A 27,187-nucleotide genomic window follows, 5' to 3' on the forward strand; every position below is an offset into this window, starting at 1 on the left:
TTAGCAGACAGTAGATGCTTACAGTGACAGTAAGCACTGCTCACACAAAGAGCAAGCTCTGAAGAAAGGTACTAAGGAGATTTCTAAAACTGGTGGGAATAGTATAAAATGTCAGGCTCCCTACCCAACCAGTCATCCACCCTATCAAAACTCTCTTCTTTCACTGTTTTTAATTGTTTTGAAATGAAGGATAATGGGAAAAACCTCAACTCTTCTGCTCCAAGACACCCCAGTTGGGAAAGCCACAAGTACTTCATTCCTGTACACTCAGAGTTCTGAAAAAATAGCTGGTTGCATCTGACAATGTTGTTTGAAGCATCAGTATGAATGTTAACGTGTGAACTTTTAGAAGGTTCATTGGACATGGCAGTTGTGGAAAGGAAGGGGTTCTCATTTCTACTTTTTAATTGTTCCTGCAGAGGACAATCTCATCATCCTAGCTGCAGTTTTTCAAGGAAGTTCCACAACCCCCTGAACATCACCCTGCTTTTATTTCCTTTTCTGTGGATAATCTAATCTGAAAGGAAAAACAAACTACTGCTCTCTTTGGTGATGGTCACAATACTTTGAGTTTTACTTCTGTCCAAAACCTCTGCTCATCTCCCTGGCACTTTGTCAGCTCATACTTGCCATGCCTAAAATAGAATCTGTAACCTACCGAAACCATTTGTAACAATTCAAACCCTTTTACCTTATCCCACCACCATTCAAGTTCATGGTACAAGCCTCTTTTACTTTGCTTCTTCCTTAGCTGTCGCTTCCTAACTGATGCTGACTATTTTTAATGAATAACTTCTCAGACTCATCTCTTCACATTTAACATATATGCATGTTCTCCCCTGCTGTATCAATTACCATCTTTTTTTTTTTTATTTATTTGGCTTTAGGAAGGTGAAAGGCACTGTAAGTGCAAAAGATGAGTTCTAGAGGGGATGAGTTCAGACAAAACGCCTGGGAGTAATTCCAGATGCGTTTGGTTGTTTGTGATCACGGCATCTTTGCCTCTAGACTTAACAGCCCTCAGTATCCTCCTCCAGCCCATAAAACATGAAATACAGCAGAAGACAAGCGCAGCTCTGTGCCTTTCACAATTCCTTCTCCTGATGTGAGAGTCTTGCCTGGGAGGTTTTAGAGGAACTGCTACATTTCTCTGAGATTTTTTTTTTTAATTAGAGGAATGTCATAAATTGAGGGGAGAAAGAAAGCGTCATAGCTACTGCAAGTACATAGCAGCTATGCAACGGACTTCAGGCTTTCTTCAGAGAAGGACGTATAACTCAAAAAGGTAATAGTTTCCCCATGAAAGTGCGGTGATGACTTAGTTTAGGCCGAATAAATGCCCCAAAGCCCCGGACTTACTATTCCACGCTCCCGGCGACCCTGCCGCCCGCTGCCCCGCCAGGCTGTCAGGGCACGGCGCCGCCACCACCGGGAGCAGCAGCCCCATCCCGCCGGGCGTTACCCCGTGAGGCGGCGGCACTCGATTAAAGGCACAAACAACTTTCTGCTACCCCTGCGGCTCCCACCCCGACGAGAACTAACACCTGAGGGGACCACCGCGAGCAGCAGCCGCCGGGGGGCTGCGGGCAGAGCCCCGAGGACCCCCAGACCCCCGTCCCCAGCCCCACGGGTGGCTCCGTGCCCCTCCCGCCCGGGGCTCCCCTCAGGGCAGGCGGGGGGGGGGCGGGGCGCTGAGGGGCGCTAACGGCCGCGCGCGCGCTCCCCAACCGCCGGCCGGGCCCTTCCCGCGCGAGCCCGCCCCCGCGTGACTCACGCCCTGGCCGCGCGCGGCGCCAGCCCCGCCCTCGTGGCGAACACACACATACACACACAGCGGGCGGGGCGCTTTTAACCCGTCCCCGCGCCCCTTTTCCACCAATAGCAAAGCGCTGGCAGGGTCAGCTGATCGGCGGCGCTTTATGTAAAGGAGGGCGGGGCGGGGCGGTGGCAAGTCACGTGCCCCGCCCCGTCGGGCGCCGTGCGCAGAGCCCGGCCGGGCGCCGCCACAGCCACACCCCCTCGGCGCGGCCGGGCTGCCCATGGCGTCCTCCGCTCCCCAGGGCTCCTCCGGGGCGCTGCCGCCGGAGCCGGGAGGCAGCGGGCGGCCGGCCGGGCAGGAGGGGAAGGAGAAGGAGACGGAGAAGGGCGAGGCGGCGCCGGCCCGGCTGAAGGAAGCGGCGGGCGCCTCGCTGGCGTCGCTGTGCCTCGGCCCGCCGGGCGGCCGCCTGCTGGAGTGCCTGCTGCTCAACTACCGCCTGCGCCTGGGGCTGGCCCGCGGCCGCGCCGCCACCGCGGAGGGCTCGGGGGCTGCCGAGGGGCCGCTGCGCTGCTGCGGCTGCCGCCGCTTCCTGGGCGAGCCGGTGACGGTGCCGTGCGGGCACACCTACTGCCGCCGCTGCCTGCGCAGGGAGCTGCGGGCGCGCTGCCGCCGCTGCCGGGCTCGGCTGGTGCCGGGGGCCCCGGCGCGGCCCAGCGTGGTGCTGAGCCAGCTGGCCGAGAAGTGGTTCCCGGCGGAGTGCGAGCGGGCCCGGGCCGGCAGGCGGCTGGAGGAGCTGCTGGCGCAGGGCCGCTTCCGAGAGGCGCTGGGCGCCGCCGGGCAGGCGCTGCGGGCAGGTAAGGCCGGGGCACGGCTCGGGGCGGAGGACGGAGCCCCCCCCCCCCCCTTCCCCTGCTCTCCCCGGGGCTCGGCGAGGCGTGCCGGGGGCCGGTTGCATAACGGGCGGGCGCGGAGGGGCCGCGTTGTGTAACGGGGCTGACATCACGCGGGCGCGGCTCGGCACCACCTGCGGCAGCGGGGAGCGGCGGCACCGGGACGCTGGGGATGGGGGGGGGGGGGGGTGGTGGTGGTGCCCCGGTCGGCTGCGGGGTGGGGACGGGGCGAGGAAGCTTGCGTAAGGCTAATCCTTCCGATCCGGCTCTCGGTCTAGCTCCTGAATAAGCTGTTTCGGCACGGTGGGGTGACATCTCCCGGCCCTTCTGCCTTTGGGGAGCTTCCTCTGTGCGCTTCGGTGCGCTCAGCCGTGGTCTTCAGTGCTGTGTTGGTGGCCAGAGCGTTGGCAAAGCGTAAGGATGTGGCCAAGCAGAGCCTGAACTGTTCTGAGTATCAGAACTGTCAGGAGGACTTCTGTTTGCTCTGTGTATTCTGAAGTACAGCACTGGCTCGTGCGGCTCATAAAGAAATAGAGCTCAGAATACAAACCAAGGACTCCGGTATTAATCACAAATGCTTATAGTGATCCCTCTTCAATAGATCAAGACCCATTTTTGAAAAAATAAAAGATAACATTAATAACTAACACTAATTCTCTAGGCTCTAGTTAATCTTTTGTGCGTTTAGCGACACCATAGGACTTTGTATAGCTACGCTGAAAGAATTTTGATTCCTTTTTTTATTGTGAAGCTACATCTTAAAGTTTGGTTTTCAGAATGGTATTAGAATCTGAGGATAGTTACGAGCTGTGATGCTTATCCATAACTATTACCCGAATTCAGTGCGTGTATTAGAAGCCCTATGTAAGATCTTTATGTAACTATTTCCTGTCCTTCCAGTCCTGAGAACGAGCGACATTCCAAGTATATCCGAAGCATTCTGGTAATGTTAGTAAAGAGCTTCATGAATCAGAGGGCAGAGACACATGAAATGTGAATTTAGAGAGCTGACTCGCAGCTACAGATTGAAGGTGCTTTCAGGCCAATAGAGAAATGGTTAATAGCTGCCGGTACAGTTTCTAGTTCTCTCCAGAATGAGAGATTTTGCAAACATTTAAAGAGGTGAAGAAGACACAGTGTAAGAAATGTACTCTTAGTCAAAATCATTATGGCTCTGTTTTAGCTTCCTCACTGCTAGTTCATCTCTTTCTTTTCTCACTAGTCCAGATACAGAGTTAAAAATTGTGATAAACGTAGACCTAATGCCCTAAATAAAAGTGTTTGACACTAAAGCTTTACTCAAACAGCATTTCTTCATAACCTTCTTACACTTCTTGAAAAATGTAAAATAAATTACTGCTGTTTGTCACGGTGTAGAAGTTACTTTTGAAAGACAGGAGGAATGTTAACATTCACATGGATAATACGTGCCTCGCAGGGATTGGAATGAAATAGCTTATTTAAAGGAAGTCTGTTGAATTAAAATCCAAGTACAGCATGTCATTAATCCCGAAACATGCGGCTGATAGACATGGTTGGGTGCAATCGGACTCCCCCCTGCTGGAGGGGGCCTGAGGAAGTCTGCTGACCAGTCTTCAGTTCAGAGCAGAATAAACAACAAGCTCAGAGCAGTTTGCTTAAGGCTTTTGTCCAGCTGGGTAATGAAAACGTGCAGGGATGAAGATTCCACTGCCTCTCAGGGCAACCTGTTCAAAGGTTAATTGCCCTCATAGTGATTAATTTTCTAGTTAAAGGCAAAACTACGCTTGTTTCAGTTTATAACCACTGTCTCTTGTTTGTTCCCTGAGCACTTAAGTATGGAGTCTGTTTGTCTGCTGGGTAGCTGCTTCTTGAATTCTGGAAGGCCGTAAGGTTCTCTTGATGCCTTTGGTGTTTTCTCATTAAATTAGACCAGTTATCTCAGCCTCTTCCCTTATATTCCAACCCCTGATGATCAGAATGCCCCTGTATTACTGCATTCACAAATACTGTGCAATACAGTTTTTCTGCACACTAGTACAGAAAAGGTGTACGAACTACATTTTTTTTTTTTTAGAAGAACTTGATGTATTTTAAATAACCAAGTAAAAAGGTTCTTAAACCTTTTTAAATGGACTTTTAAAAAGGTTTAAGAACCTTTTTAAGGACTGGGCCAGGGATGGTCCATTTGTTGGTATGCTCATGCTGAGAGTAGCCAGGAGCAGATGCTTTGAAAGTACATTTAAAAAAAAATAAAAGCGTACTAAGTGCTTTTTGCATAAATCTTTGTACAGTTCCCAGTTAATGATACCTGATACACACGGTTCTGCACTGAAAGTATTCAGTATGTTTTTTATTAAAACAATTTCTCTTTGAATATGTTAGAACTGAGTGATTTCAATATGTAACAGGTTGTTAAAATTGAAAACTCAAGCACAAATTACTTCTGCTTTGTTTAGCCTGGGGTCTAAGGAATTGAAACAGTTTTACATCCGCCTGCTAGGTGGCAAACAAAATGCGTTCTGAAATGTTGCAAAACAGAGTTAGCATAAATACAAAACCCAGCAACTAAATTCATGCTACTAAATTGCATATGTAAATTTGGGTCTTCCTGTCTTGAAAATAGAGACAGTTTATAATCTGTATTGATCATTCAGGCACTGGAACAGGCTCCCCAGGGCAGTGGTTATGGCACTGAGCCTGCCAGAATTCAAGCAGCATTTGGACAATGCTCTCAGGCACACGTCTGTTTTTTGGGTGGTCCCGTGTGGAGCCAGGAGTTGGATTCGATGATCCTTGAGTCCTCCTTCCTACGTGGGATATTCAGGGATCTTGTGATTCATTGGTGGTGCTGGTGTAGGAGCACAACACAGTCAGGAGTTGGGGTCCTAATTAAGCTGTTTAGTTTAGCTCTTTGTTTGGTACCAGTTCCATTGAAACCATACTTTTCTTCTTTGTAAAACAACCAAACTGTCCACCTGCTCTAGACTTGAACACACATCTTCATCTTCAAACTGTCTGTCACCACCACTCCTAGAGAAGAAGCTCGGAGCTCCTCAGGTCATTGCTTGACATTTGAAAGTCTGAAAAAGCTGAGCTCACTCTGATCATGTGCATATGGGTGGCTTCTTAGAGATCAAAGACCTACACTCACTGCTGCCCACAAGGAAAAGAATTTGGGTTGGTATTGACTCTGCTGGACATTGGAGTCAAATACAGCAGAGAACTGATCTGAGCTCCTGCTTTACTGGGCTGTAGTAGTCACATAACTCCAAGCCCCAGGAAAGCAGATGTTAGAAGACTTACACTTGCAGAATTCCATGTTTAAGTTAGACAAAGACAGTTTCACAGACTTCTCTTCTATTTCAGATGTTTAACAGAAGATGTGGGAGTATTTGCTTTTGAAGGGAAACTGTCAAAACGTAAACAAATCAGAAAGAGCTTCAGTTACAGCCATGAAATCCATTGTGGGTTTTGATTTCCTTAACCTTTTCTGTTAAGGTCTTCTACCTGTAGTGTTGCCTAAACACAAAGCAGTTGGTACTTAGAGAGGTCTGGCTTTCTGCTGAAGTAGATTTGAATGTAAAACAAGCTAATGCTGGAAATAATGAAAATGTAAACAAGGCATTGAGGTAGAATATTCATTTAAAATGATTCCTCCACATCCCTCCAAGGAGATCCTGTTGAAGCAAGCTTAGAGAACTTAATTTGAAAGTTGTTTACAATAGACCAATGTTTAACTTGTTTATTTCTTTCAGTGAAAAGCACAGGTGTATTTAAAAAAGTCAACAACAAAGCCATGTACTGGCACTTTTCCAAGTAATGACTGCAATTATTTGCATTATGAAAATCACAGGTTAAATGGCACGGAGATGGGTGTGCTTCCGATTCAGAGGTTACTCTGCTGAGAGTCCAAAGTGCTGTATTTTGGAGACCAAAGCTTGTCTTTACACAGTTCTCCCTTTACAGAGGTTTTTCTAGTACAGCTCCTTACAGCAGTGCTGCCAGCTGGTGTTACTGGCTTTCTGGTAGCAGCCATCTCTTCACTCCACGTGGGGAGAAAGAGTACTTCTGGTACCAGATGGTACTGTCATGGGTGTGCTGGGACTGTATCTCTAGCTATAGCTGGTGGTGGGTGGATGTTACAAAAACAAAGGACAGGCTAAATAAACACTTGAATGTTTGAAAGCAGACTTCTTATTGCTTAGACTTTTTTAATCCTTGGAATTTACCGCACTTGTAAAAATCTCAGATTTGTGTGTTTTTGAATGGGTGTACTGTGAAACTAAAATCTACATAGTCCTCTACTTCTGTTGTCACAGCAGTACTGAACAATACTTTGTTTTCAGTATCAGTGGTAGGTCTCTTTAAAATGTATTTTCTTGTTGCTGCATGATGCATTAGAGGATTCGAAAGTTAATCTTTATCTTGAAAGGTGTAAGCTTGGAATTATTGCTGCTTTTATTTTTTTTAAACCGAATACTGGGAGGAAGGTGGGAGGAAATCTACTCCAGGTATTTTAAAATTTACAGAAGTGTATTTTCAACTAGTGTGGTTTAGACATACCTCTATAAGAACATCTATTTAAAAAAGTAAAAATTATTAAAAATGCTATTTGATTTTGTTTTCAGATTCCAGTAACCTGATGCTAAGAATTTATAGAGCTGAGTCGTATGCTGGCCTCCAAGAGTATAAAACAGCCATAGAAGATCTAAATTTTGTTATTTCTAAAATGCCAAGTTGGCCAGAGGTATGTTGATATAAACTCTGTATCTTTCAAAGTCTGTGTTAATCTATAAAATCAATGTGTTCTGCATTATACTTGCATCAAATTCTGAACTGAGATCAGGTGCCTGAAACACTTGATTTCCTTGTCTTACCTCACTGGACATGCAAACTGCTAAAAGGTATCTTTAAGAAGTTATTTATATGAGACTGCAGTGCTCACCCATAGCCAGGTTAGAATAGGCTGAAGAATCCAGTCAAAACTGTTCATTTAGCCTTCATCAAAACCTTTGGATATTTTTACTTCCTCTCGCAATATGAGATAGTGGTTCTGGACGAAGGGTTAAATGGAGCAGAACTGACTTCTTGGCATGTATTGTGAAGAACTTCTGTGCTGTTTACAGTTACTTGTTAGAACAACACTTCTATGTGTTCTCTTAAGAATTTTTTTTCTATTTTTTTTTTTTTTTAACAAACTTAACTTCAGCTGAATGTTATATGACTGGGTGGCTGGCTGAAATTGTGCAGTCAGATTTAATTGCTTAAAAGCAGAACTAATGCCTGTACATTTGGTTCATTGAGGTAATTGGCATTTGAAATTTCTTACACTATGTGACGGCTGGTCCTATTAAAGCTCCCCTGAAGTGTTTATACTTACACCATTGTCCAAATTGAAAGCATTTTAAGCGTTATCTGTTACTTGAACATCATGTGAGTGAGATGAGCAAGCATTGTTGCCAGTCAGGACTAGGATCTTTGACTCTGTTAAATCAACTTTTTTTTTTTTTTTTTTGAGTTTCATTGGTAAAACATTTTGCTATGTGAACAGGGCAGTTTTCTTTCCCAAATGATGCCAAAGAATCAAAAGTGTGAGCAATAAATCCTTTTGCAATAGTATTTGCAATAGTAAAAATGAATAAATAAGCATTTGAGGCCTTTTTTACTGGCTCCAGTACTTGGACTTGGAATAGTTTGTGGTGATGTAACCTTTAATGGCTGCTTTTTTTTTTTTTTTTGAGAAGCATAATTTGCTAGTTTAGCTGGGAAAGTTTTTTTTTTGGAAAAGCCTGGAGAAACTCGGTGGAAACTGAGCTTTGCAAACACTGCAGGCAGCTGAGGAGTCACTGGCTTTCAGAACTGTTACAGCTTATTGCAGTAATGTTACTGCAACACCATCTGAACTCTGAGCACAGCATGAGCAGTAAGATCTTGCTGCACCTGGGAGGACTGATAACTGCTTCTGTCTTGATCTCTCCTGCAATCAGCAATATCGTGGCTGCTGCAAATTCAGACAGCACTTTTGTCTTTGTTTCTCAGCGTTGCCGGTAGTTCTTTCTATATGTTTGGAAAGAAACTTTGCTTAACTGAGCTTGTTTTGATAGATATTCCAACAATTCTTATCTCAGTAGGAATATGAATTTATCTGTAAGAGGAGGATTAGCATAGTTTATCTTCAGGATCTATTTTAATGAATCTGCCCAAATCCATCAAGAAAGATGCACGCCCCATCTGACAGCCTTGTTTAACAGACTACTCCTTAGTACTGGCAATCAATCCACAGAAAATGCATTCAGTGTTTTGGTGGTGGTGGTGTTTTTTTCCAGTTCAATCTTCTGGTCCATTATTTAAAATCTAGCATATAAACTATACATGTATTTTGCTGTTTTACTGAACTTCTGTTTATATTACTGCAAATATGGGTTCTTTAAATTGAGATGTGTTGTATAAGGGACTTCTAAATAGTCTTTTTTTCTTCCTCCCACCCCAGTTAAAAAAAAAAGTTATTTTTCCTGGCTACTGTCTAGTATTCGAGAATAAATTACAGTTAGAGGAAACAATTCCAAAAGTGTGTTGTTTTCAATCAAGAATATATATTAAAATGCATGTAAGGGATGCATGGTTGTGTGGATTGTTTTGTTTATAGTTAGTCTTCCCCTGCAGGCTGGAACCATGAGACTTTTCATGAAACTGAGGGCAAAAAGGGTGTCCTGTGAAAACTGTTTTACCATGATGTGTTCCTCTTCTCACCCTCACAAGAAGGGTGAAATTAAGGCATTGTGTGATTTCAGCACTAGTCTGGATTTTAACCTTTTGTGTAAACCAAAACAAATTAACTGGAAAGAGACTAACACCAACCTACCCCATGGTTATTTTCAGCATAGGGAATTAGGTGAAACAAGGCATATAGATCATACATGCTATGTACAGCGCAAGTTTGCTGAAGAGGTGCATTCTTTTATCACTGAGGGCTCTAATTCTAACTCAGTTGTAATGCCTGTGAGATGAATACTACAGTTCTACGTACTCACTAGAGGTGTCTTCATGTTATCTGTTTCTCAGGTCTACTTCCGGAAAGGAAAAGTGCTGCATGACTCTGGCTTTGTAGGTGATGCCTTACAACTGTTTCTACAGTGCTTAGCCCTTGATGAGGACTTTCTTCCAGCCAAGCTTGAAGTAGAAAGGGTAACTTGATCTATCAAATTGGATTACTACCTCTGTCTTGATTGCTTTATCAAGTTCCTATTATGGTAGACATTAACCACCTAAAAAGCTTTAATGCGTACAGAGATGATTCAAGTGACAGACACTTTGATTGCTTCCTGTCAAGATGTATCACGCTGTCTCAAAGACAGTGCTAATCTACAGGTCTTAAGAACACATGCTTCAAAGTATTTATGCTTCTGAAGTAGCTACTAAATGAAAACGTAGATGACTGGAAAGCAACAGCAACATGAATATTGTAAATTGAACTCTTTCACATCCCTATCACAACAGTTTTTCTTCAATAATAAAAAAACACATTGAAAAAGCTGTGATACTGAATCAATAATGGCTAACTGAAGAAGTCACTTCTAGTGAAAAAAATTCTAGGTAAATTTACAATAATAAAAAATTATCAATTCATCATCATACAGCTTTTTCAGTGTAATGTCTAACTGTTTGAAGAAGTCACCTGCTTGTAGCAGAAATGATTTCTAGATAAATTCTGCTTAGTTATACAGGTATGTGGGTTTCTCCTCGTTCTCAACTGTTGTTTCTCAGATACTGCTTAAATAAAGCCCTGTTATGGGGATAACTTCATATAGATTGAATTCTTGGTTCTGGTATTTAGGTTTATAATGAAGCTATACAAGCTATACCCCGTTTCTTTTACAGTATTATGAACACTTGGCTGTTTGTTTTCTAGACACTGTGTGATGTGCTGTCACCTGAGAAGTTAGGAGAAAGCCTGAAGGAGTCTGCTTGGAATTCACCACATATTCGAAATAAACCTTTTATACTTGGTTCTGAGGTGGCAGAGTCTCAATGCAATTTGCAACTTTGTCCTGAGCAGGTAACAAAAACTATAAGATAGTTTTTCTTCTTTGGCTAATGTGCAAATATCTGACATTCTCATACCCTGTTTGGCATAATTATCCTCCAGTCTAAATGCTGCCTTTCTGGAACTGGCTAAATTTGAAGAATTGTGATTTGGGACTAAAGTGTTTTCATTTTGAATGTAAGACATCTCATTCTGGTGAACTACCAATTAGGAAGTACTGAGGTTTGATATTAGTAACATAAAGAATTAATAAATATAAAAATACAATTGTTCTCTTTGAAGCAAATCAAGACTTCTAAGTTGTTCATGCTAAGCAAACTTGAGTACTGTCTTGGCTTACCAAATTCCTGTAGCTAACTGATAAACTAACTGTGGGAACCTTTGCGTGTTCACATCTTATATACCTCGATTTGTTATGCTTTAAGTACAGTTAATTTGTCTTTTGTAGAGTTTAGGAGGATCAGAAGTACTGGAGCCTGTCAGTGGAAGCCTAAATCGGGCACAATCTGCCCATGCTCTTAACTCACCGAAAGACCTCGCCAAGGAAGATGTCTTAAAGAGAGTATCTTCTGAACCCCTTCTTTCTGGCCAAGAAAAAGGTGCTTTGTTGAAAAGAAAGCTTTCCTTTTCAGAACAGGATACAGTTGTAAGTGAAGATGGAAGAAACAAGCACAAAAAGCAAGGAGGTAAGCAATCACTTAGTTTGAAAATTTTAAAGTATTTACTCTCCTGTGCCTTTCTTTGAAAGGAGTATTTTGTCTTGCTTTTCCCTAGAAAGTACAAAAAGGGATACGACACTGGCTTATGGAACAATTCCAGGGAATTTGATTGATGTATCGGATTTTGAGTGCTCTCTGTGTATGAGGTAAGACTTATCTCTCTGGTTCATTATTTCTATTATAGGTGTTTGGCCACATATCTTTTGCATATGTGTAAAACAGATATACGTTGTAATGAATGAATGCTAGTGAAGAGTAATTTTCAGACTTCCTGTATCCCAGCAGTTAAATACAATGCTACAGCAAGTAACATTTAAATAAGTATACTATGTTATCAGTTTAATCAGATTGTCTTAAATTAGATTTGGTGGTGTTAACTGGTAACTCAAACAGGACAGGATCTTTTGTAGTTAAGTATTAGGGTATGTGTTTTTTTAGTTTTTCTGTTTTTTAGACAAAACGAGTTTTTGCTGTGGGAAAGCTAATGCTTAGGAATATTGCCTGTGTGTCTCAGATTTGTCTAGGAAATGACTGCAGAATGTAGATTACTAGCTGTAGTTGATGTATTTGAGAGTTTTTATTGAGTTGTCCTGGTTTTCAGAATAAGAATCTTAAAGCATGTTGTATATGCTAAGTTGTCCATCGTTATGTCAATAGAATGCAAACTGCTTTTAAAGCAACCTAGCTCTTTAAACTGTCATTTAATTTGTGTATTCTGAATCTCTGTAGTAAGATCAAAATCTTAGTGTATTAGGATAAATGTTTAAATACTTAGAGTTGAAATGTGCTCAGATTGATCAGAAAGTACAAAGATACTGGGGGTGTGGTGGTAGATGTAAACAAACTGCATTATAGGGGAAAAAGAAGTGTAAGGGCCATAGGATTAATTTTTTCTACTGTAGGATTAGTTTTAAAAATTAGAAGTCGATCGCTGACTTTTTTTTTAGCAAGATGAAAACTTTACATGGTATCTAACTTTCAATAACTTTGTTTCAGGCTGTTCTTTGAGCCAGTGACAACCCCTTGTGGGCACACTTTTTGCAAAGGCTGCTTGGAACGGTGCTTAGACCATGCTCCTCAGTGTCCACTCTGTAAGGAGAGTTTGAAAGAGGTACTGTTTCTCAGTAGAGCTCCTATAAACACACACTTTATCATTTTAAAGGCTGCTTAACTACAACAACTTGGATTCATTTGGGTTATGATTTGCTGCTGGAAAGAAAAAATCTTGATGTAAACATCAATACAAAACAAGTTGACTATGTTTGTCTCAGGACATAAAAGGTTTTTATGTTTCTGTGATTGCCTACTTTATTTATTGGTATAATTTCATCCGGAGTGTTTGTAAACTTGGGTAACTTTTCAGTAAGGCTTGCCTGTGATTTCTGTATACTTTCCTAATTTATATGGCTGTATAATCTGGGAAGTCAATTCTGTATGCGTTAAGTATAGAAGTATAAACTGAATCGGATACTGGAGTTGTCAGGCAGAACTAAAAGAGAATTTTCAAATATTAGAGTAATGTTAGATGCTAAGAAGTAAGAACTTGAGCTCTAAAATCTCCTTTGAGATCTCTCTTGTATCTTGGTATTAAATAACAGCTGAGTTTTCTCAAGTCCTCTGCTAATACATATGATTATTTCTTTCCTTACAGTACCTGGCAAGCAGAAAATATTGCATCACAGAACTGCTGGAGGAATTAATAATGAAATATTTGTCTGATGAATTATATGAGAGAAAAAGAATTCATGCTGAAGAAACTGCTGAACACTCAAAGTAAGCTTGCTGTCTTCTATCTAGAAAACTTGAGAGATTAGTATTGAAATCCTTTTTAGAGATGTCTTACCATATTTGCGGTTATTAATAATGGCATATCACAGACGTGGAGGAATATAAAGCCATCTTAAATAAGTATTTCAATACATAAGCATTTTTCAATACCGTGGAAATAAATTCACACTTCGATAGTAGCAATGTATAAATTCTCTCTTAGTAGTAACTTGAGGCTCTTAAGTCCTCTACAAAATACATTTGCCTTTCTTTTTCTGAGTGCACTCTTGGGGAACTTCAGTTTTAGCTTTGCTGCTGTTAATGGAACTGTCCTCTTAAGTTAGCTGCAGAGTCTCAGATACTAGAATTTCTTTCAAAGCCGTTCATGATAGAGATCAATAGTATAAAGAAAGGTATGATGAAAAATCTTTTTATCTTGCTGTTCATCTGTAGTAGAGTTATTTAGATATATAGAGAATCATGTATTGTAGATGTGTTGGAAAACCAAAACTGGTTCATGCAAATTACAGAATTATATTTTTATAGTCTGAAAGGTACTAAAATTGAAAACCTGTTAATGCTACCTTATTTGTGTCAACTATGTATACTTCACAAAATAGCTTGAAGAAAAGGAATTTTTTTTCAGCCTTAGTGAGACATTGCAAAGGTAAAAATCGTATGCCACATTGTGTCATTGAACATAGTCTAAATGGTGACCTAGTTACTGTGTAGATACTGCTGCATCTTTTTAGCATCAGGAAAATAGCGCATCTAAGGGCGTAGTGCCTCTCTGTCATGGTTTATAGGGCTCAAACTAAACCAAAAAGGGAAACAAACAAAAAACCCCACCCTGTTCTCAAAGACAAGCCCTATATTTACTGACTTAAATAACTTAGCTCATTAACTAGACTACTGTCCATTATGTATTGCAATCAATATATAAATGTTCACTCACTGTTCTTACTGTTTATGAAAATTGTTATTATGTGGTTATTACTAAAGTTGATAATAAGTGCTTTATGACCTCAAATACCTACTGTGGGGAAAAAAAAAAAAAGTATTGTCATGGAATACTTCAATGATTAGATTTGAAGCCATGTATTTCTTTTGTCTTTCTTTTGAAGCTTGACCAAGAATGTTCCAATGTTTGTTTGCACTATGGCATATCCTACTGTGCCTTGCCCTCTACACGTATTTGAGCCAAGATATCGACTAATGATTCGCAGAAGTATGGAAACTGGGACAAAACAGTTTGGGATGTGTATAAGTGATTCTCAAAATGGGTAGGTCTATGTTCTAATATCTTCTGTCTTCTCTTTCTCATTCTAATATCAAGCTTCTCTGTCCTGTCTTTGTCTAGTCAAGTGTCCTCATAGAATTCTGTAATTACCTTACTGACAAAGGTCTGTTTTTTAGTTTTGCAGATTATGGATGCATGCTGCAAATTAGGAATGTTCATTTTCTACCTGATGGGCGGTCTGTTGTCGATACTGTTGGTGGAAAGAGATTTCGAGTTTTACGGAGAGGGATGAAAGATGGTTATTGCACTGCAGACATTGAGTATTTGGAAGATGTTAAGGTATCGAGAACGCTGTCCAAATATTTCTACTACTGGCTAGTATCTTAATTTTAGTTCGTTTGTTTTGAGGGCTCTGTCAATTTTTTAGGTCCATAGATTGCCTGGAGGATACAGCGCCAGCATGCAGAAGAAATGGAAGCTAGCTTAGTCTTTCATTATTATGAAATAACAAATACTGTGCTTTCTGTTAAAACAACAGTTCATGATGCTGTAACTCTTCTTAAATATCACAGGATTTCTTTACTATTCAGCCATTAGGAATCAGGGCTTAGGAGAATGCAAGAAATGTAACTAATGACTTAAAGAGAGTTAGAATCAAGTAAGTTTGTTTATGCTAGCTTAACAACTGTAGTGATTCTTTATCTGTAATGATGTTAATGTTCTTCCACTAGGTTGTTGATGAAAAAGAACTAAAGAAACTGAGAGAACTTCATAATTTTGTTTACAATCAGGCCTGTAATTGGTTCCAAAACCTAAGAAATAAATTCCGCACTCAAATTCTTCAGCACTTTGGGCCAATGCCTGACAGGGAGGAAAATATACAGGTGAGACATCATTTAGTATCAATTAAGTGTTTATTATGGCAGGGGGTGGGGGAACAACAAATTATCAACTGCTAAATATGAAAAGGAAAATGTTCTCAATTTGAAAGAAAGCTGGGCTACGTCTTGTTTCTCTTATGAAGAGCAACAAAAAGCAATTCTGTCACTAATAAACTTTTTCCTCAAGAAAGGATGAGATGCTGCTCTGTAGATTAAACTACTAAACTGAGAACACTAAGTTACAGTAACATTTTACACTGTTGGTTTGTGTAAACTGGTTAGAATTCAAATGGAAAAAAATGATAAATCTTTCAGTATTTCCTTTCCTGTGATGTGTGTAGGCAGTAACCTGTGATAAAAAGGTAATCATAAATAACACTTCCTTTCTGAGCTAGTGCTGTACACTGCTGCAGCTCTGAGGACTTGACAAATGTTTACTTTAAGTCTAAGAAAGTAGCTGCAGCCATCTGCTTCGTTATTGTAAGCAATTGATGAAGGGCAGAGAGATCCTGAAAGAGTGGAGACTGGAGAAAGCCATCACTTATCTGCTACGTATTTTTGATACCATACTAACTGATCTGGGAGGACTGTAGATGCTTTGGAGGCCAGGGTATTAATTCAGAAGTGATTTTAGAACACTTTAAAAAAAAAAAAAAGTTTAAAACAACATCTTAGGAAAGAAGACTAAGTGCACTCATTGTGCTAGGGTAACTGGGCAGCAAGACTTGACGGTATGTACTTAAGACTTAAGTGTGACATGGCCTCCATTGAGGAGTGTTGTGTCTTGGGCATGACAGCTCAAGTTTGATGTAGGAAATTGAATAAAGTACAGGGAAAAGCTACGGAATGTTTTATAAACTTAAAAGAAACAGATGAAGTTGTCCTGCTCTGTCTAGGAGGTAATAAGATGAGAGTGGAATGGGGCAGTGATAGAAGAGTCCTTTAAATACAGTAAAGATGAGTACAGTGAATGTGCTAGGCATCAAGAATACTCAAGCTTCAAGAATAGCATGGCAGGTAATGGATTTAGTGTGCGTTACAGAGGTCTCTTATTATATGACTGTCCTATATTTAGCCATTTTTTCCTGAGGAATCTGTGAGCTTCCTTTGTCTGTATTAGAAATAATCCATTGCTTTATGAACTTTAACTTAAGTGTACTTTGACTTCCAAGTTGAGGGTAGATCAGAAGAGATCCATTCAGAACCCTCTTGATCTTATGAATTAGAAATTCTCTAGTTGGTAGCAAACTTTAAACAAGACTTTGTCAGTTTTCTTCTATGTCTTTGTCATATTATTTGTCATATTAGTTAACTATACTACATTGTTCCTATCTTTTTTTTTTTTTATTTTTAGTCAATGCCCAATGGTCCTGCTTGGTGTTGGTGGCTTCTAGCGGTTCTCCCAGTAGACCCCAGATATCAGCTGTCAGTTCTCTCTATGATGTCTTTAAAAGACCGTCTGATAAAAATCCAGCATATACTCACCTATTTTTCTAGAGACCAGTCCAAGTGACTAACCGCCTGGGTCTTCCTGAAAAGATACTCCGTTCTGGTTGTAGTTGCAGCTGGAATTTTTGCTGCCTTTGCACATCTAGCACTGGTTTGAGAAGTGTAATGGAACTGCTTTTTCTCTCCTTCCTGCCCTCCCAACGTCCTGAACCATGTGGTTCTTTGAATGCACACTTCAACTACGAGAGAAGACCACTGATGATTGCACAAAGTCAATCCAGCTAGATATGTTTTTCACGTTGTCTATGTTACAATTTGCACTATGTAGAGGAGAACATTTTTGAGACTTGATAATTTCAGCCACTGACTTTTTAAAGCTGTGGTAAGTGCAGGACTTAAGGCTGACAGTCCAAGTTTACAACATTGAAGAGGTATTAAAGGTTTTGCAAATAAGTTTGCCTCATACAACTGTTCTTTTGCTGTTTGCACAAAGATTTGAAATATAGTATTGAATGTCACTGTTGGATATTAACTACTCTTGGTGATTTATCTTGACTACAAACATGGCACAGACTTCTAAGTTATCCTGTAAATGTATGCATCACAAAACAGGTGACATTATGAACTGTATGCTGAACTGAGAGCCAATTTTAAGGAACAAATGCAAAAAAAAAAAAAGGTACTTGTCTAAAAATACTTAAACTGTGAATATGGTTTACATACCTAGGCCTGTACATGTTAAAGAAGAACTGAAAACTAAATGCTAGTACCAGTTACATTTCTACTGGGCTTTTCAGGCTGGCTGTTCTTCCAGAGCACACACTTAGTTTATAGAGCTTACAAGAAGAAATCTTAGAGTGTGTGTGTATTGGGGATTGTGTGTCCAGGATTTAAAAGCTTAAAGTTTTATTTGAACTTTAGTTGGTGCAAATGTGAGTTCTATGCCTTATATCAACAGTAGAGCACACTGCAGTGGCTAGGTAAGCATCATGCTGCCAATAGGTACTTTTTGTAATTAAAGGTTTGCATATTTGTGAATATGTCTGATACTGGCTTTCTTGTATGTAAATGATTTGTAAAATATTTCTTAAATCTTGCTTTTGCTAATATATTTAATTTTCAATAAAAGCTAAAAGTTTGTAATATTTTAACTTTATCAGAAACTAAAAATCACTTTAATTTTCCATGTGCTTCTATTCTGGGAAGCTTCTACTGGGGCAGTTGTTTAACCTAGACCAAGGCTGTGGGCACTTTAAGTGGTATGTACATAATCTTTATGCTCATAGTACCTCTCACAGACTGGTTATCAGTCAGACAAGTTTGTTGCTGGTGTCCTGCTTTTGTAGCTACTGTGCTTAATTAAGGTGGCTTGAAATAGGAAATTTTCATTTCACAGAATTTGAAAGCTGAAATTACAGTTAAACAGATGGGTGTTTCACAAGCTTGTTAGTCAGGTCCTCTGTCTCTTCTGACACATAAGGCTTGAGATATTACAGGCAAACCAGAATCTGCTGGATCAGTTTTAATGTGGGCTTCTATCCAGGATAAATTTTCTTTGTTGTGTGAGTAAAGAACTGGGTTAGTATTTGGGAATACTACTTCATTTGTGTAATAGAAGAAAGAGGATCCTCCCTTTCTCTGCTTCAGTATGTTAACAACCTTAAAAGCTTAATCTTTGTATTACTGTGATCTTAGGAATGCAGATGACAGGATTTTATTTTTTCTTGAGAGGAAAATAACCAATTTAATGGAAGACTTTTTTTTTCCCTTTCAGGGACCTTTAATTTCGAAATTGAGTATTCCCTAGTCTGCTGGAAGATGTGGCTTCTAGCTGTTCTTATACATTCCCATGAGTTTTAAACAAAATAAAATGTGATGAGAACAGATGAGGAAGTGTTAGATGGCTGGCACTGTTCTGTGCTTATGTAAGCTCCATGTCTGGAACTGGGGAAAAAGCTAAGAACTTCAAAGAACAGCAACAAAAAAGCAAAGTTACTGTGATTGTCTTAATGCATCATGTATTAGTCAAAGTATTACTGACTAATAGCTATTTCACAAACCTGATGATTGAAGATGCCATTGGGAATGAGATAAAATTGAGAATGAGGAGGAAAAAGACTTTTAAGAGGCCTCATAAATTGGGATTTTCTCAGGTGCTAGGTTGTGGATCAGATTTTGTCACTTCATGCAGTTGGGATGGGACAGAACATCAAGACAGACTGAATGTTGGCACAGGTCTTTCAGTTTATATCTTGAAGACACACCATGCTATCCTTGGTACATAATGTTCTGAATTAGGGAAGTCCTTTCATATTCTTTTGGTATTTTTTTGCCACTCTGCACTGGAAGTATGGGGAAAAAGGTTATTTGTTAGTGAGTAGACATGAGGTGTTTTTTAAAGGATCACTATAGTCATACTGCTTGATCATCTTATTGAAATCTCTCTGTAACCTCATTATTTAGTGCCTTTCTACAATTAAAAAAAAAAAAGCTGCAAAATGTTTAATGCTAGTATTTAAGTTATTCTAAGGCCTTTACACAAAACAAAGCAAAATAGTGTCCCATGAGATTTGAGCCTTGATTTTGATACACTTTTGTGGACGCTATTGACTGCAACTGCTTTCATGAATAAAGGTCTATAAAAAGTATTTCACTATGAATTTGAAAATATAATAGCATTAGTGATACTATGAGTGTAGTTCAAGTGTAGTCAGACATGCCTGTGAGGTTGTGGCAAGCTCACCAGGCAGGAGAAAGACAGGAAAAAGTAGGTGAAGCCTTTACACTTCCAGTTGAAGACTTATGTTTTGCTAAAGAACAGTTTGGTGAAAGAACATTTTGTATTGGAAACAATTTTCAGAACAGGCTGAATATGAACCTGTAGCTAGGAAGCTAACCACGTACTAGATGTTTAGATACAACAGAAATTGATGTAATGGGAAACAGAACCATGGAGCTGTACTGTATTAAGACAAATATAGTCACTGCCCGATCAAAGCAGAACTTCTCTGGAACTTGGCATCTTGAAAAAATTCTTAATTAAATCTGTTTGAGCGTTGGTTCCATGTATTCAAGAGCTTTCTAATCTGTCAGCTAGGAAAACTTCTATCAGCATGGAGCTATATTGTGTGCTTGGCAAAGTGGGCTAGCTTTTCCCTGACAACACTGTACATTTTATTTTGTTCCATTATCCCCTTTTCCCCCTCTTTTTCCTCCTCTTCCTCCTTATATCAGACCATACTTCATTATGACTGCTTGTTGGGACTACCAGTCCATCTTCTTTCATATGTCAGTCAACATCTGTTCAGCAGATGCTTCAACCTACTGTCCTCTGCTGGGTGGAATTCTGGCATTTTATAGAAGCTTCGGGTTCCTGTAAGTGACAAATTAATCCTTCCCATGAAAAACTCAGTCCTTGAAAATACTCAGACTTAATATTCTCAAGTGTCTGTTGTGGTTTGGCAACATATTTGCTGTTCTGTTTTTCTATGAAGACATCATCCTACTTGTGATGACATCTGTCATCAGGAGGGGGGGGGGAGATAAGATGTTATTGTTGGTTCTTCTACTGAGTTCCACACAAATGCAACTTAATTCCTTCTTCAAGAACTTCTGAATTTTACCTTCCACAGGGAATGAGAAATCTTTTGTCTTCTTCAAGTTTTAAGATCTTTACACTCAAGGCACACTCTTCCAGTTAAATCCTTCAGAGAATTCACACTATAACTGAACTGATATTTTGAAGTCATAATCAGCTGCAGCCTTGTGATGATCTAGCACCTGTTGCAGTCATTTAAGGAAACAAATTGAAATAGCCCTAAAAGGGGATTTTCACCTCCTATAGACTTTCTAAATGCCCATGGTAGTTAAAGCACCCTTCTAAGGGAAAACTTGAGTTTTGTCCCTTTTTCCCAGTATAGAAGGGATTCATTTGCTTATAACCTGGGTGACTGTTCTAACTTGGAGGGCATCTCATGTTTTGAGTGAGTGGGTAAGCTTTGTGATTTTGGCTGTAATACTGATTTTGTGTACCTGATGGGACTTAGATGAGTAAGAGGCTTAGCTGTTGCAGCCTGTCAAGACTTAAGATGGTTCTGCACAAGGACAACAGCAGATGCTTAAGGGGTAGGGAAATGGAACTTCTGAAAATAAAGCTAGAGGCTTCAGGTCTCTCCGATCATGCAGCAAGCAGTTGCACGGTTCTGAAGATTTTGAGTTTCAAATGCACATACTTAGATCTGAAATTGAATAGGGATTGGGACTGCAACCCAATTGTAGAGGTACTTAAGCTCTGCAGGAACTTCAGGTGTGGAGTTTCTGCTGTTTTTTTTTTTTTTTTTTTTAATCAACCTTTCATGCTTTCTCTAGTGTGCATAAAGGTGTGCTTTTTCGTTAGGTAGGAATTATTTCAGCAGCTTGCAAAAAAAACCCACATCAATAACATAGTGCCTTTACGCTATTATCCCCATAAAAGTAAGATCATTGTGCCTTGGACTTCAATTCACTTCTTACAACTCTGCATGTTCAGGATATTGACTATTATGTTCAAAGCTCTGGGGAATGTTTTTTAAACTCGAGTTAAAGATGGAGGGTATCAATGGAAACTTAGGTTTTTATACTTGATTTGAGTTTTTATAGAATGGGGTTTAGTGTTTTGTTTTTTTTTTTATAATTGAAGACAATTTATTAAAGGCTGAACATCAGCTTCCATTTACCTTTACTTAAAGCAGTTGAGGATGTAAAATAAGTCCTACCCTGAGTACTTCCTTCTGTTAATTCTAAACAGCTGCTTGCTGATACCTTCTAAGAACTTCTGCAGTTAAGCAGGTAACTACTAATTAGGACACGATCTAATCTAGGGTCCTAGGTTCCACAGTAGCTGCTTAAAACTGTATTTTTATTACAGGTATTCCCCTCAATTTAAAAAATACAAATAGAGGTCGGTAACCTTTCTACACTGTAATTTTGGGGAAGATAAGTGCACTTCAGAATTTTTTGGGATAGTTTTTTAATACTGGACAAAACCACAACTGCCACGGCAGCAAGTGCTGGCTGAAGAACTATTCAGGTTATTGCCTCAGTACAATAAATGGAATGCTGAAAAATGAGGGAAGCACTTGCATTTCACAGCACAAACTTTGGGAAGAACTTGCTGTTAAGAGTTGTCCTAGAGGCAGAAGTGTTAACATCCTTGCAGTAATAAGCCACTCTAAGTTTCCTCTGCTCATCACAGCAATGTACCATTAATGCTAACTGCCCTCTCTTAGTACTTGTCTCTTCTTTGCAAGACAATGTCACAAACGTGGCTTTGCTTCTGATGAGTTAGTACAGACTACAAAAAAAGAAAAACACCCAAAAGCTTAAGCATGATCTTCTCTGTGGCAACTAAGGCACTTAACATGCTCATGCCTAACATAGCTTGGCACTTTTTTTTTTTTTTTTTTTTTTTTTTTACAAATGAAGTTAGTATCATCAGGGAGCAAGCAACTTGAAGAAAGAAACTAGCACTAGTGCATACCATGCCAGGTTTTAACAGTCAACCTATGGAGTATTACTATTTTTTGTTGCATAGGTGGAAGATTATGCAGACAGCACTACACATACCCCTACCATGGGGATGAGGGGGATGCAAAGGGCTGGCTGCAGGTATATCATGATGGTTCTGTGATAGGTGGGTGACTGATAAGCTCATCAGGTTGATTAGTAGCCTGTCCAGGTGTGTTGGGTAGGGAGAAAAGAAATAAATGCCATACATGTATTCAGCTTGTAAATAGCCTCATTCTTCTGCTGGTAGGGGGTGAAGTGCTACACTCCCCCTTGCTTGCTCTGGTGCTTGTCTGAGCACAAGATGAGAGTTGATCAATTTAAAAAGACTGCACTGCAGAAGACAGCACTATTTAGAGTGCTGCCATATAGTTAAGAGAGAAGCTGCGATCCCTTCCTGTGACCAAGAAGGCTAGAAGAAAGTAATCCAGTTCTCCTCACTAAGGGGTGTGACCCATTACACAATAACAGAAGGGTATATTTTATGAACAAAGCAACACAGCTTCCTGTAACAGGGAGCAATGTTGTTTACTACTTCACCTTGCAAAAGCCACCCTTGTGCAAATTTAGCACATAAACTTCAACAAGTGTTTCACCTAATTTGAGATCATGAAGTTATACACGACAGCTGATGACTAATTTGTGTTTATCAAGTCTCCATGAACAGCTTTGAATTCAATAGTTTATTTAATTATAAAAAGCATGAATGTTACATACATTGAATAATTGCATATTTCTCAGAATCAGTACCTATTTAGAAGAATGGTATGTGCAAAGACAAGACAATCATGCTTAGATTTCCCCCAGTAGTTTGGTGCTTTATCATTTGTTCCCACCTTCAGTTCAGTACAATTCCCATAGAAACAATGAGTGAGGGAATATAGATACATACAGCTAAAGTTACTGAAGTGTATGAGGATAGTCTGACAACACCACATAGGTCCTAGAGATTGGCCTAGTATTTAAAGGGCAAAGACTTGACTAGTCCAGGGTTACAGCAAGTAGGCAACAAGCCTAGTTACAATTCCATTCAGATCTATAACTTGTGAAAAACAGAACTGGTGTTAACTTCATCACAGCATTTGAGATGATAGTGACGGGATGTATATGTGCATACATACACACATGAGAAAATATAATGGATATTTGTGATTTTTAAATAAGGCAGATATTTCTTTCAGGCTCTTACATTTTTCCAGATTATTTTCTTATTAATACAGCATATGTTGCCATTTTATTGCTAAAGGAAAGCATACCATCATTGCAAGCAGAACAGTATCAGTACTAGTTTTAGTTAGTCCTGTTGAGTTAATAAAGTTCAGGACATACATTATTACTATGGAAGAACATTACTGTTACAGAAACAGAAAACAAGGGGATTTCTATTTGAATCACCGAATCATTATCTTGACATGAACATCAGCTGTAGTCTACACTGAAAAGCAGAACAGCACTATTTTGGAGCAGCAGAAAGGTAACTAAAATACTATTTTCCCCATCTTTTACTAAGTTATATTAAAAAACTTAAAACCAAAAAAAAAAAAAATACAGAAGAGAGGGATGAGGACACAGCAGACTCCATCTACTGCTCTAAAGATTCTTTCTTCTGTCAGAAAAGATGCAGAATTTCTCAGCTCATCCAACTGAGAACCCTAATGAATGTACACGCCATTAGTTTTGTGTAGCTAGAAAAGTTACTCGTTAGTTTGACTTACAAGGTGCACTCTCGAAGCTTTTTGTCAGCCTGCTTCAAGGAGATCCATGTGTTTAACATGCTTGATCGCAGTTTGGCCCACACCAAGTGGTTGTTTAACCCAAATATCTGGGCAGCAAACTGAGCAGCTCCTTCAGGTGACAGAGTAGTAGGACAGCCAAGGCCTGCAAAGAAAGGAAAACGTCACCTACACCTACCAAAGCATGTTTTCTAGGCACAAGCAAAACACTGCCTCTAAATAACAACTTAAAACAATGCTTGTTTCAGCACTCAGGAGCTGCATGATCTAGTTTTGAAACTCCTGAAGTGTCCCATGTTCATTACTTCTCTTTGTGGCATTTGAAACCAGAAGCCAGCATAACAAATGACTCTCCTCATTCAGAGGTAACAGACTTCTGGGCCTTTGTGCTGTCAAACATCCATTCTAGTCGCTAACAAAAATTAAAATCCATGCAGGCAATAATGCACTGTTATAAGCCAATTGTAGAAAGGCTTTTCTTTTTTGATCATAGTAAAATGCAGCTCTATAAGTAGAACAAAAAAAGTTCCCATTCATACCAATTCCAGCTTCAAATTCAGATGTTTCGTAAGGATAAGCAAAGGATTGTATCTTTCAAAGGGTATTTGTATGTAATCTTTGCTCTACTGATTTGATTGCAAAAAGCCCAGGAAAAAAAGAGAATGTGTGCAAGAGATTTCTAAAGACTTTGTTCAGTACTGATCTACTGTTCCAAACAGTGTGTGCGCACACACACATAGGCTAGAACAAGTAGAGCTGTATCAGTACAACAGCACTGGTTGAAGATTGTCTTACCACTGGGTAGTCTGAGAGAAGACCACACATCCTGGGCACCCCAGTCAGCAGAAAGTGGAGGACAGTTGACAACTGGGTAAGCAGTGTTACCCGACATCACTGGCCCCAAACCATTGCTTCTGCCAGCCACTGCAACAAACACAGTTGGGATTCCATCTCCTTAGGAGGGGGAAGAAAAGCAAAGAAGAACATCAGATAAGCAATCCACCTTGTTTCCTCCCACTTGCTTTTGTAGGCTCTTTATCAGAGTATACAGCTCTTCTGCCTGCAGTTAGTTTTGTTGATTCTGCTACATAGCACTAAAGTTTTATCTTGAATTTCTCCTTTGCAAAACTAAGTCAAATCTTGGAGCCTTAAAACCCAGATATTGCCTACTGTAAACTGAAGTTAGCATGCCTTACTCTGCCTCTGAGGAAAAGTACCATTATCAGATGACTAAGTGCTGCTTAGCTTTTGAAAAAAGCAGCATTTAAAGATACTGGAGACTTAGTTGGCTGTATTCTTGCTCAAATGTTAAGCTATGTTTCTATTCTATAAGGTCTTAACCAATTCACCTTTGAACAAGCACCTTTTAACTGTAGTTACCACACCTGTACTGTCATTGAGTCTTTAACTGCTTCCCCTCATAGCTCATCTGTCAGTTTTTCCTCTGTAGGAAGTACACTACTCCTATAAGCATAAATAGTTAATTCTTCGCTCTTCTCTGGTAGCATATACACCTTTTTAAAGAGATGTCAAATTTTCTTGGTAGAAATACAGATTTAAATCACATTTTTCTCATGGCATCTAAAATTATTAAGTGTATTTTCAATAAACAGGTAGGATGATGGCAGCAACATCTGCCCTGTAAGTAACATATAAAAACATTTAGTCGCTAGAGAAATCATCACTTCCCCATTTCAGAAATACACTTCCTGTAGCATCTTGCCACTGATGCTGGTATAAATATTATCAAGGCCTGGGCAAAGCAGTTCATGTACTGGGTTAAAAGCAGAGTTCAGGCTTTTGAGTAATGGAAGTTGTGTCTGGGCTGTGGGACAATGCATTATTCCATAATTGCTTAGTGCAGCCTATAACCTATCATTATGTAATTAGCAAATGAAGAAGTACATTGTAACAGCTTAGTCATGTTTAACAAAATTTGGAAGAGACACCCACACAACTCCTTAAAATGACAAATAATTTTTGTTAGATTGAGAGTTAGATTGAAACAATATCATGTACAATCTGAAACTCAATCTAACTAATTTCTTTGGCATTTACCTTCGTATTCTGCTTTGATCCTCAGAGTTTCATCTGGCCCTTTGTGGGCAGAGGTTACTCTTAACTCACAAGGAATTCCAAAGGTTGCACATGCCTTCTTTATTTTTTCACAGTGACTGAGGTCAGAAGAGGATCCCATCAATACCACAACTCTACCTTGGCTCTTTGTTTTCAGAAGCAGCTATGGAGGAGAAGGGGGTAGGGGCAGGAGAAGGAAAAAGAGTCAGCAGGATTCTACATACATTGTTCATTAGAGGAGAAAACCAACTGACCAACCCGAAACCAAACACGAAAACCCCACATGTACATACCTCTACTCTTTCTGCAACCCATTCAAAGTTTCTCTTAACCATTTGCAGTGCTTCAGGAGTCACTTCTTTCAGGTCTCGATAGGACTGAAAAAGAAAAAAAAGAACAAAAACAAGTGTGAAAATTGATGTTGTGCTTTGGGTACAAAAAGCACTCATTTTGCTATCGTAATTAAGAATACCCCAGCTGAAATATTGATGCCACTTCTAACAAGGAAGGAGAGACAATAATGGTAGTTACTTTAGAAGCTCTCTTCTGTAAGTCCTTTTCTTTGCATAGAATATGAAGTGGAAAGAGCCAAGTTTTTAATCATACCAAAGTAAGGGCTGAAATGGATACAATTACTTCTTTTATACATGAACATGAAAGATGAAAGCAAGGAAGAACTAATGAACAACTACCTCAGTAAACAACCATCTATGTTATAATTCATAGCCATTTGTTAACATGGAAGGCTTTTAGCCACACCAAGTATCAAGGTTTTGCTAACTTCCCAACGGGTAAGCTTAAGAAAACATCCAACTAATTTATTTTTTAATTGGAATTAATTAATTTAAATAATGTAAAGTTGGAACTTGTAGTGACACGACAGCCTGCAGCAGCATTGCACTAGCCAGCCTAGGTTCTGCATGACATTACGGTGTACCTCACTTTAAGTAGATGAACAAAAAGCACAGAGCAATTCACTCTGACATGCTACTACATGATTCAGGTAAAGTAAACAACTGAGTAGTTCTGTTTCCTGATTTAAGTTCAACAATAGAGTAATAACCCTGCTTCCTGCTATCCGGGAAAAAAAAAGCACTCCGAAA

The 27,187-nt window shown here is 39.9% G+C and overlaps 2 protein-coding genes across 2 annotated transcripts in view; one reads left to right on the forward strand and one right to left on the reverse strand.

Moving 5' to 3' along the window:
* Positions 1 to 1,993: 1,993 nt before the first annotated feature.
* LONRF1 (LON peptidase N-terminal domain and ring finger 1) lies at positions 1,994 to 17,901 on the forward strand. The gene is made up of 12 exons (XM_082758903.1): positions 1,994 to 2,613; positions 7,260 to 7,378; positions 9,694 to 9,816; positions 10,541 to 10,687; positions 11,124 to 11,361; positions 11,450 to 11,540; positions 12,391 to 12,505; positions 13,046 to 13,167; positions 14,286 to 14,444; positions 14,578 to 14,740; positions 15,133 to 15,285; positions 16,637 to 17,901. Exons 1-12 carry the CDS (start codon positions 2,040 to 2,042, stop codon positions 16,793 to 16,795), a joined length of 2,163 nt encoding a protein of 720 aa, XP_082615029.1. The 5' UTR covers positions 1,994 to 2,039; the 3' UTR covers positions 16,796 to 17,901.
* A 5,024-nt stretch (positions 17,902 to 22,925) lies between these two features.
* PAICS (phosphoribosylaminoimidazole carboxylase and phosphoribosylaminoimidazolesuccinocarboxamide synthase) overlaps positions 22,926 to 27,187 on the reverse strand; it is a 38,913-nt gene continuing 34,651 nt past the window's right edge. The window contains exons 15-18 of the mRNA XM_082759573.1: positions 26,378 to 26,461; positions 26,067 to 26,247; positions 24,804 to 24,962; positions 22,926 to 24,153 (exon numbers count right to left, since the gene is read on the reverse strand). Coding sequence (XP_082615699.1) covers positions 23,987 to 24,153; positions 24,804 to 24,962; positions 26,067 to 26,247; positions 26,378 to 26,461 — 591 coding nt within the window. The 3' untranslated portion in view covers positions 22,926 to 23,986. The remainder of the gene's footprint in view (positions 24,154 to 24,803; positions 24,963 to 26,066; positions 26,248 to 26,377; positions 26,462 to 27,187) is intronic.

This window comes from Aythya marila, assembly GCF_965140915.1.
Source record: "Aythya marila genome assembly, chromosome: 4".
Classification (NCBI taxonomy): Eukaryota; Metazoa; Chordata; class Aves; order Anseriformes; family Anatidae; genus Aythya; species Aythya marila.